Raw genomic sequence first — 12,007 nt, 5'->3', positions numbered from 1 at the left:
CCATGGCAACTGGAGCAGGCGGGGACGGTCGGATCGATGCGGGTTCGAGGCGGCGGTTGATAAAAGTGGAACACGGTTGTGGCGGTGAATGATTATGTGTCAGCGCCGTTGACGGTGATAGACGTCCGATCCATTTTGTCTGGAAGCAGCCAATGAGTTTTAACTCCCACCTCAGATACGTTCACTTGTGAAATAGCAGCTAGTTACTTCAAACGAGGTTTGTGTGGCGTCATAAAAGTTTTAACGGTGTTAAATACAGGTAGTGTCCAGGTTACGACATACTCAACTTTAGCGATTTCGATTTTACGACGCCGGGATCTAATCCGCCAGTCGTTTTTTTTTTTTGTTTTGTTTTGTTTTTTTTTTTAGTCGCACAAACAGTATACATTATTGTACCTCAAAGTATCTTAGTTTTTCTTTACTTTATCAATATTACGTGTTCCGTCCTCACTAAACGTGAAGTTGTTCAGCTTGACAGACAGCAAACAAAGCAATTGTGCATTTTGAAGCTTTTTACTTCCTTCACTTTTGACAATTTGTAAAGCTGTAACACACGTGTCAAACGTCCATCTAGCAGATTCAATTAGCCTAATTTTCCTCACAAAAGTCCGCTAGCTTAAATGCTACGAATGCTAACGTATTTAACATTCGTAGCTAACAACTTCACTAAACGTGAAGTTGTTCAGCTTGACAGACAGCAAACAAAGAAATTGTGCTTTTTGAAGCTTTTTACTTCACTTTTGACAATTTGTAAAGCTGTAACACACATATGTACACGTCTGTTCAAAACAACATGCATTTTAACAATAAAACATGACACAAAACGATTAGTGTTCATGCGTCCATCTAGTCTGATCAGTATGTATATTTAGTAGATTGAATTAGCCTAATTTTCCTCACAAAAGTCCACTATCTTAAATGCTACGAATGCTAACGTATTTACAATTACACTACTTCATTAAACGTGGTTGTTCAGCTTGACAGACAGCAAACAAAGAAATTGTGCTTTTTGAAGCTTTTTACTTCACTTTTGACAATTTGTAAAGCTGTAACACACATACAGTATGTACACGTCTGTTCAAAACAACACGCATTTTAACAATAAAACACTCGACACAAAAAGATTGTTTAAACGTCCATTAAGTCTGATCAGTATGTAAATTTAGTAGATTAAATTAGCCTAATTTTCCTCACAAAAGTCCGCTAGTTTAAATGCTACGAATGCTAACGTATTTATTATTACACTTCACTAAACGTGAAGTCGTTCAGCTTGACAGATAGCAAAGAAATTGTGCTTTGTGAAGCTTTTTACTTCACTTTTGACAATTTGTAAAGCTGTAACACACATGTCAAACGTCCATCTAGTAGATTAAATTAGCCTAATTTTCCTCACAAAAGTCCGCTACCTTAGATGCTAGGAATGCTAACATATTTACAATTACTACTTCACTAAATGTGAAGTTGTTCAGCTTGACAGAGAGCAAACACAGAAATTGTGCTTTTTGAAGCTTTTTAACTTCACTTTTGACAATTTGTAAAGCTGTAACACACATACAGTATGTACATGTCTGTTCAAAACAACACGCATTTTAACAATAAAACACTCGACACAAAACGATTGGTGTTCAAACGCCCATCTAGTCTGATCAGTATGTAAATTTAGTAGATTAAATTAGCCTAATTTTCCTCACAAAAGTCCGCTAGTTCAAATGCTACGAAGTCTAACGTATTTAAAATTACACTACTTCACTAAACGTGAAGTCATTCAGCTTGACAGATAGCAAAGAAATTGTGCTTTTTGAAGCTTTTTACTTCACTTTTGACAATTTGTAAAGCTGTAACACACGTGTTCACGTCTGTTCAAAACAACACGCATTTTAACAATAAAACATGACACAAAACGATTAGTGTTCACGCGTCCATCTAGTCTGATCAGTATGAATATTTAGTAGATTGAATTAGCCGAATTTTCCTCACAAAAGTTTGCTATCTTAAATGCTACGGATGCTAAAGTATTTACAATTACACTACTTCATTCAAATGTGAAGTTGTTCAGCTTGACAGAAAGCAAACAAAGCAATTGTGCTTTTTGAAGCTTTTTACGTCCTTCACTTTTGACAATTTGTAAAGCTGTGACACACATATGTACACATCTGTTCAAAACGACACTCATTTTAACAATAAAACACTCGACACAAAACGATTGGTGTTCAGACGTCCATCTAGTCTGATCAGTATGTCAATTTAGGAGATTAAATTAGCCTAATTTGCCTAACTAAAAGTTTGCCATCTTAAATGCTACGGATGCTAACGTGCTTACAATTCTCATAGGAAATCGCTCACACGTAACTCCACAAACTGTAGCTGTAAACTTAATTATAACTGCATACACTAACATATATTAGCTGAAAAAACTTACAGCCTTATGTGGGCCAAACCAGAGCGCTGCTATCCTTTATCCGTGTGAGACGTCTGAGTGGTCCTGTATGGAAGCATTATTGAATGACAGTCCAGGCAGACCAAACGCAGCCACCAGAGGGCAGTGTATCCTCCTCCATTAAACAAAATATTTGGGTTATGTCGTCAGCGTAGGAACGGAGCTCGTTCGTAACCTACTTGTACATTTTACATTCCGCAGCACAAGAAGTACTGTAAACCGTAAAGTACTGTAACATGTTTAGTTCACTTTTGTTCAAGTTTAAAAAGAAAAATGTAAAATTAGGGCTGTCAAAATTATCGCGTTAACGGGCGGTAATTAATTTTTTAATTAATCACGTTAAAATATTTGACGCAATTAACGCACATGGGCCGCTCAAACTGATTTAAATGACAGTAAAGTGAAATGCCCACATGTTAATTGTGTTTCATGGAGTTTTGCCGCCCTCTGCTGGCGCTTGGGTGCGACTGCTTTTATAGGTTTCAGCACCTATGAGCATTGAGTAAGTAATTATTGACATCAACAATGCCGGGCTACAAGTTTATTTTTTGATTAAAATTTTTACAAATTTTATTAAACCACCCAAATCAATAAAACTAAATGCAAACACTTTCAAAACAAAATATTACAACGTCAAAATTTGATTCGAAGCTTTTATTATAATTGAATTACTCGAGTTAATCAATTACCGTAATTTCCCGAATATAAGGCACACCCGTGTATAATGCGCACCCCAAATTTACTTGTAAAATCTAGGGGAAATTATTGTACCCGTTTATAACGCGCACCCTAATTTTAGCACCAATAAATGGAAGAATACAAGAAAACAGAGCTCGTGTACAGATACAGAAATGTCATTTTACTGGCTGGTGAAAAACTCCACAAGCATAGCACATTGGTAGTTCAAAACATTACCATAAACTGACAATATTTATGGTAATAATATGATTTGACAACTTCTCCAACTTACCAGAATCTAGGAGAAAACAAAACAGATGTGACTTTTCTTTTAAAGGCTGCTGTATAACTTGCTCGTTTCATCATGATGAGTAAATGTTTCTTCCATGGATTGATACGGTAAAATGAAAGTGAGAAAATAATTCAGAAATCCGTGAGAGCTCATCGCTGTCGACACGACAGTAACAATAGGAACTATTGTTATTTGGGTTTGAGTTTCCCGAGGGACAGATATAGTTGACGGACACAGGAAGTCTGTGCTTACGTTTGTTATGGTCCGACTTGCGGAGCTGCAATAAACGTTGACTCAAATGAGTTCAAGAAACTAAATTCTGTGCTTTGCGAAGAGTGAAAAGAGCAGAATTTAACACAGACGAAATCATTCGGCCGATTAGAGTGAAGTATTACCGAAACAAAATGATGACGTCACGTACCGTAATGGTCGGCAAGGGGTCGCCGCATACGTTTCTTCAACACAACGTGGCCGTGTCAATTAAAAAAAAATCGTTTCATATATATATATATATATATGTAATATATATATTTCTGTCTCCATCCATGTACCCGTTTATAATGCGCACCATGATTTTACAAGTTGATTTTGGGGGGGAAAAAGTGCGCGTTATATTCAGGAAATTACGGTAATCGTTGGAGCACTAGTCATAAGTAATCATAAAAACTGAAATGTCAATGTCTGTAATGGATACATTTATTGTTTAAGCAACGATACAATCAAATCATTGGAAACACAAAAACATGGATCAACATCGTTATCATTTTTTCAATATGCTGTTGTTAAATGGCTGAGATGTTGCGGTAACAAAATGGTCAGAAACATCAATTTCTATTTAATGTTTGAGTGAAATGTAACTGTTAAATGTGTACATAATATCGTATTAAATCCTTGAAAAGCCCTTGAATCATTTACACCTGTAGTTCAAACCTGTATGAACCTAAAAACAAGCTACTGTCAAAGATTAAATACTCCTGCTTGTCAGTATTATGTCACTAACATCAATAGATAAATGCTGTAATTCAACATTTTTCAGTTCATCTCTCACAGTTCAGCAGTTTTGAATAACGAGTGTCATTAGCATTTGGAATATGATGATGAGGGCAAAAACATGCATGCGCACGTGCCCCTCCCCACTCCCCCGAGGGTCTCAACAGGAGCCGGTAATGACTTCCTGTGCAGTCACAGCGAGCGTCCGTTAAAAAAAAAAAAAAAAACATCCCCACTAACGCTAACCTTTTCTCAACAGTCGGCGGACGACATCCTGGTGGCGTCGGCGGAGTGTCCGAGCGACGACGAAGACATCGACCCGTGCGATCCCAGCTCAGGTGAGACCCATTTAAGCTATTTGGCACGCGTCCCTCAGTCTTTTTCCTTCTTTTCTGTCGCTACAATGAATTATTCACAGGCTACTTTTCATGGTTTGCGCCTGTAAGCGTTACCTAACGCCTCGAACGCCCACTCGCCTCGCTTCCTCTCGTTCGTCCTCCTCATTTATGCTTTTCTTTCCTTTCTCCTCTTTTCTCTCCTGTCATTTTCAGCCCGAGAGAATTCGCAGATCACGCTCTATGCGCTGGCACGTGTTTTTGTCTGCCATTGACAGCGATAGATTTTTAAATCCATTTGAATCATCATGTTTCAGTGCAATTGATGGAGCTAGACGCCCAATCCATTTGGACTGGGAAGGCGCTGGCAGCGATTAAACGACCCCTACTAGTCAAAATAGAATGGTCATACAATATCAATCAATCAATGGTCAGGAAATCATTCTATGTTATTCTACAAACGACTAATAAACAGAAAAATAAGGTTCTGCTGTGAATTGGAATGAGTTTATCACTAGTAGACGTCCAATCCGTTTGAAGTGGGAGGGATGGCAGCGAATGATTCGCTGCCATCCCTCCCACTTCAAACGGATTGAACGTCTATGGCCGTCAGTGGCAGCCAACGGCAGCCAATTTGCCATGTGGCAAAATGGATTTTGCCACGTGCTAAAATAGATTTTGCCATGTGGCATTTTTTTGCACGTGGCTTTTTTTGCCATTTGGCAAAATGGATTTTGCTATGTGGCATTTTTTTGCCATGTGGCAAAATGGATTTTGCCATGTGACATTTTTTTGCCATTTTGCAAAATAGATTTTGCCATGTGGCATTTTTGTTTTGCCACGTGGCCTTTTTTTTTTTTTTTTTGCCATTTGGCAAAATGGATTTTGCTATGTGGCATTTTTTGCCATGTGGCAAAATGGATTTTGCGATGTGGCATTTTTTTGCCATGTGGCAAAATGGATTTTGCCATGTGGCTTTTTTTTTGCGGTTTTTTTTTTTGCCATGGGGCATTTTTTGCCAAGTGGCAAAATGGATTTTGCCATGTGGCATTTTTTGCCATGTGGCAAAATGGATTTTGCCATGTGGCATTTTTTTGCCATGTGGCTTTTTTTTTTCCCGCATATGGCTTTTTTTTTGCCATTTTGCAAAATAGATTTTGCCATGTGGCATTTTTGTTTTGCCACGTGGCCTTTTTTTTTTTTTTTTTTTTTTTGCCTTGTGGCAAAATTGATTTTGCGATGTGGCATTTTTTGCCATGTGGCAAAATGGATTTTGCCATGTGGCATTTTTTTGCCATGTGGCTTGTTTTTTTCCCCCATATGGCATTTTTTTGCCACGTGGCTTTTTTTGCCATTTGGCAAAATGGATTTTGCTATGTGGCATTTTTTTGCCATGTGGCAAATGGATTTTGCCATGTGGCTTTTTTTTTGCGTTTTTTTTTTTTTTTTTGCCATGGGGCATTTTTTGCCAAGTGGCAAAATGGATTTTGCCATGTGGCTTTTTTTTTTTTTTTTGGCCATGTGGCAAAATTGATTTTGCGATGTGGCATTTTTTGCCATGTGGCAAAATGGATTTTGCCATGTGGCATTTTTTTGCCATGTGGCTTTTTTTTCCCGCATATGGCATTTTTTTGCCACGTGACATTTTTTTTACCATTTGGCAAAATCCATTTTGCCATATGGCATTTTTTTGCCACGTGATATTTTTTTGACATGTGGCAAAATGGATTTTGCCATGTGGCATGTTTTTTGCCATGTGGCCTTTTTTTGCCATGTGGCAAAATGGATTTTGCTATGTGCCATTTTTTGCCATGTGGCAAAATGGATTTTGCAATGTTTTTTTTGCCATGTAGCATTTTTTTTTTTTACATGTGGCATTTTTTGGGGGATAAAATCCTTACATGGCAAAAAAAAAAAAAAAAAGCCACGCAGCAAAAAAAAAAAAGGCCACATTGCAAAATCCATTTTGCCAAATGGCAAAAAAAATGCCACATGGTATTTGCAAATACCACTTTCGGTTCTCGCTCTCAAACCGCTTGTGTAGTCAATGTAAACTCATATTTAAAGCAATTCTCCATCTATCGCGTGTATGTTAGCCAAAGATTTAACCGTGCTGCAGAATTGCCAAATAACATTTATTAAAGATATCTTTTCCTTTCCGTAGCACGTCCCCCGCTACCCGAAGTGAAGGTGTTCCCCGGTCCGTCGGAGGTCGTGCGTGAGAGCAGCAGCACCACGGGCATGGTGGTGGGCATAGTGGCGGCGGCGGCCCTGTGCATCCTCATCCTGCTCTACGCCATGTACAAGTACCGCAACCGCGACGAAGGCTCGTACCACGTGGACGAGAGCCGCAACTACATCAGCAACTCGGCCACGCAGCCCAACGGCAGCGCCAAGGACAAGCCGCTCGGCATTACCAAGATCTCCAAGAACAAGAAGAACAAGGACAAGGAGTATTACGTCTAACCTTTAGATATATATATATATATATATACCATATATATATATATTCCAAACAAACTTTTAAAGGCTCAGTGTACATAAATAGGTATATTCTCCCCGACAACAACAGCAACACAACACGCACGGACATGTTGACTCAATAGCACACACACACACACACTCAAGCACAAACATACCTACACATAAACTGCTTTGGAGGGACATGTCCAAAATGAGCCTCAGGACAGAGCAGGCTCCTTTTCTGAAACAAGACAAACCATTCCAGAGGATCCAGACGGAAGCATAAGCGCAGCGAGAGTGACAAGTCGGGGATTCGTCCATTCAAAATGTCAGTCGTCTACTTTCTACGACTAAATTTACAAATTATGCACGTTTTTGTTTTCATTACAGTTGCTGATTTGAGCAGCAGTTTAGCAGTTTTCCTCATTAAGGTTGTTAATGAGTTGCCAGTCATTTTGAAGCATTTTTAATAGATTTTTCAAGAGCCTAAATAATATGTTCTAAAATTATTTACTAATAGACTCTCCACTATCACCAGGGAGTAAAATTATGAATAGTTGTCTGATAATATCAGCCAATATTGAAAAAAACTTTGCACCAGTAAGTAATCAGGGTTAGAAGTTAATGTACAAGCCTGCAGCTTTTGTACATGGGCTGGTCTCAGTTTAGCACAGATATGGTTATTGTGACCTGTAGGTGTCTCCAAATTAAGAGGCTTGGGATTTGTTAATTGTGGGAAAGACCCTCATCACTCCTGGTGCACAAATAAAATGAACAATAATGAATTAAAAATGAATTATATGAATGAATCACCAGAAAGAAATAGCCACGTAGAAAAGTAATAAAACACATAATTTTAATTAAAAATCTGTGCAAAAGCCCAGCAAAATGCATTTTGGTAATTATCATTGCATTGCCATGTCCTTTGATTCACTACCTGTATTTATAATACACTGGTCGCCCTCTAGTGCTCTTTGAAATACATTTTATTTAATTATAGACATTTTGGCTAATTTCAATTTATTTTATTTATATGAATCATTATTTTGGCACTTTTTCTATAACTTCAGTTAAAGTTGTCCTCTTATTTTCCACATGTTTGCAAAACCTTGAAGTTGTTACATTGATCATTATTAAAGCATCCAGTGGGCCATCACAATACAATGATCAATAATATGTTAAGTCCTCGACCGTATATATCGCTATCGGTATCAGATTTTTGGTTTGAACAGCATCGTGATACCGGTTAAAAAGTAATTATCGGACAACTCTAATTATAATACTACCCATTTCTGTTCTTTGGTAATCAGCTGTAAAACATGGGTTGGTTTCCCAAAAGCCAGGGGCGGACCCACCAGGGTGGCAACTGCCACCCTGTAACACAGGCTTGCTACCAAATTTTACACTTACTTCCATGATATAAGTAGTGGTGTCAGTGATGATCCTTATTATAATATTGGGGGGAAAAAATTGTTTCTCCTCAGTTAATATCAGTTTGTAAATGTCACTTGTGCCTTTTTCTCGTGTCTACATACGATTTCTTAGCAAACTCTGATTCAGTATGTCTACACATCTGCCATATGTTGACACTAGGCGTGTAACAAATAATTGTTGCGGCTCAATATATCTGTTAAACACAATTGACTGTAATTCGATCAAAATGCAAAGTGATTATAATTTCGATTAGGGATGTCCCCGATCCAATCACATGATCGGAAATCGGGACATTTTTCAGAGGATCGGAATTGGGTGAAAAGGACCGCAAAATAATTCAGAAATACCAATGGCATTACAAAAAAGAAACAAAAATATATACAGGTAGTCCCTGGTTTACGAAGTACTCGACTTTATGAAGCAGGAGTCTTGTCCGCCATTTTTTTCTCCAGTATCTAATTGTACCTCACAGTAACTCATTTTTTACTTTATTAACATGATATACAGCAAACAGAGCAATTGTGCTTTTTGAAGCTTTTTACTTCACTTTTGACTATTTGTAAAGCTGTAACACACATAAGTACACGTCTATTCAAAACGACACACATTTTAACAATAAAACACTCGACATGAAGCAATTGGTGTTGAAACGTCCATCTAGTCTGATCAATATGTAAATTTTGTACATTAAATTAGGCTAAATTTCCTCACAAAAGTTCGCTAGCTTAAATGCTACGAATGCTAACATATTTACAGTTCTCATCGCAAATCGCTCACACGTAACTCCACAAACTGTAGCTCTAAACTTAATTAAAAATGCATATACAAACATATTAGCTGGAGCAACTTACAGCCTTATGTGCGCCACACCAGAGCGCAGCTTTCCTTTATCCATGTGAGACGTCGGAGTGCTCCTGTATGGAAGCATTATTTAACAACAGTCCAGCCAGACCCAACACTGCCACCAGAGGGCAGTGTATCCTCCACAATTAAAATACAAGACTACTGGACTTTTTGGATGGTTTTAATAGGTTAATTTCAACTTATGCGGAAATTCGGGTTACGTCGCCAGCGTTACAACGCGTTCGTAACCCTGGGAGTACCTGTACATTTTATACTCTGCAACACTCAAAAAGCGGAAGAAGCATTGTAAACAGTACACTACTGTAACATGTTTTGTTCACTTCTGTTCAAGTTGAAAAAAAATTTTTTTAAATAGGTATCGGGTGGCTCTTACTCAGTTGCAAAATTATGTGATCGAGCCATCCTTAATGTCGATCTGCCGTTTTGTTAAGTATATATTGTAGGGCTGAAACTATCGATTGTTTTAGTAGTTGATTAACCGATGAGCTAGTTAGATTGAATAATAGAGTAATCGGATAAGGAACATAAAAAAATTCAAATAGCTGAGCCTCAAACGGTATTAAAAAAAATTAATAAATGAGGATTTAAGGACAACAAAAGAACAATTCGCTAATTTACATAGCAAAAGTCCGCTAGCTTAAATGCTATAAAATGCTAACTTTTTTTTTTTTTTTTTTTAAATGCTCTTAGCAAATCGTTTAAACACACTTGACTACAAAAAACAGCTAAATATACCTTAAAAAAAGCATTAGCTCAAACAAAAACTTATCTTATGTTGGTCTTAACAGGTAGCAGCTGGATTAAGCCATGTGAAATGAATTATATTCACTGTTGCTAGAGGACAGTGTATCCACCCAAATCACTAAAACTAAATGCAAACACTTTCAAAACAAACCATGACAACGCCCCTTTAATTAAACGAATACTCAAAGCAGCAACATTCAAGTCAATTCTTTTTTTCTAAACGAATTACTCGAGTTAATCGGTTAATCGTTGCAGAACACTGAAATTTTAATGTCTGTAATGGATACATTTATTTGAACAACGATCCAATCGAATCGTTGGAAAAACAAAACATGAATCATTGTTATCATTTCAATATGCTGTTGTTAAATGGCTGAAATGTTGCAGTAATAAAATGGTCAAAAATATCGACTTTTTTTTTTTTTTTACAATGCTCTTAACAAATCAATTAAACACATATTACCACAAAAAAGTGGCTAAATATACCAGTAAACTAAATTACAAATGCATTTAAAAAAAAGCATTAGCTCGAACAAAAACTTGGCTTATGTTGGTTTTAACTGGGAGCAGCTGGATTAAGCCACGTCAAATAAATTATATTCACTGTTGCCACTAAAGGACCGTCTATCCACCCAAATCTATAAAACTGAATGCAAACACTTTCAAAACAAACCATGACAATGCCCCTTTAATTAAACGAATACTCGAAGCAGAAAATTTTAAGTCGAAAGTTTTTTTCTAATCGAATTACTCAAGCGATGAATCGTTGCAGCACTAGTCTTAAGTAGTCTTAAAAACTGAAATTTCAATGTCTGTAATGGATACATTTATTGTTTAAACAACGATCCACTCGAATAGTTGGAAACACAAAACATGAATCAGCATCGTTATCATTTCAATGTACTGTTGTTAAATGGCTGAAATGTTGCAGTAACAAAATTGTCGAAAACAAATCAATTTAAACAAATCGTTTGAACACATATTACCACAAAAAACTGCTAAATAAACAAACTAAATTACAAATACATTTAAAAAGCATTAGCTCAAACAAAAACTTAGTTTATGTTGGTCTTAACAGGGAGCAGCTGGATTAAGCCACGTCTAATAAGTTATATCATATTTCCTGTTGCCACTAGAAGACAGTGTATCCACCCAAATCTATAAAACTAAATGCAAACACTTTCAAAACAAACCATGACAACGGTACTTTAATTAAACGAATACTCGAAGCAGCAAAATTTAAGTAATCATTTTTCTAATCGAATTACTCGAGTTAATCGGTTAATCGTTGCAGGCACTAGTCTTAAGTAGTCTTAAAAACTGACATTTCAATGTCTGTAATGGATACATTTATTTAAACAACGATCCACTCGAATCGTTGGAAACACACATTTCAGTATGCTGTTGTTAAATGGCTGAAATGTTGCAGTCACAAAATGGTTAAAAACATTGATTTTTTTTAAAAAAAGCATTAGCTCAAACAAAAATTTTCATAACGCTTAAATTGGTCTTAACGGGGAGCAGCTGGATTAAGCCACGTGCAATAAGTTATATTTCCTGTTGCCACTAGAGGGCAGTGTATCCACCCAAATCAATAAAACTAAATGCAAACACGCCACTTTAATTAAACGAATACTCAAAGCAGCAAAATTTAACCCTTTCTTGCCAAATGTATCACATTTGATACACTTAGAATTTCATGATTTTGAGACTAATTCAGAACCTTCAGAATCTTTCCTCAAAAAAAAAAAAAAATAATGGATGCAAGTC

The 12,007-nt window shown here is 36.9% G+C and overlaps 1 protein-coding gene across 21 annotated transcripts in view; it reads left to right on the top strand.

Moving 5' to 3' along the window:
• Positions 1-8,654, top strand: part of nrxn1a (neurexin 1a) — a 185,587-nt gene extending 176,933 nt beyond the window's left edge. For all 21 annotated transcript variants that reach the window (XM_057826697.1, XM_057826710.1, XM_057826708.1 and 18 more), the window contains 2 exons: positions 4,657-4,735; positions 6,897-8,654. In XM_057826697.1, coding sequence (XP_057682680.1) covers positions 4,657-4,735; positions 6,897-7,198 — 381 coding nt within the window. In that variant the 3' untranslated portion in view covers positions 7,199-8,654. The remainder of the gene's footprint in view (positions 1-4,656; positions 4,736-6,896) is intronic.
• Positions 8,655-12,007: the final 3,353 nt, after the last annotated feature.

The sequence above is a fragment of the Corythoichthys intestinalis genome, chromosome 21 (genome assembly GCF_030265065.1).
Source record: "Corythoichthys intestinalis isolate RoL2023-P3 chromosome 21, ASM3026506v1, whole genome shotgun sequence".
In the NCBI taxonomy this organism is placed as follows: Eukaryota; Metazoa; Chordata; class Actinopteri; order Syngnathiformes; family Syngnathidae; genus Corythoichthys; species Corythoichthys intestinalis.
This window is presented reverse-complemented; position numbering and strand designations above follow the sequence as displayed.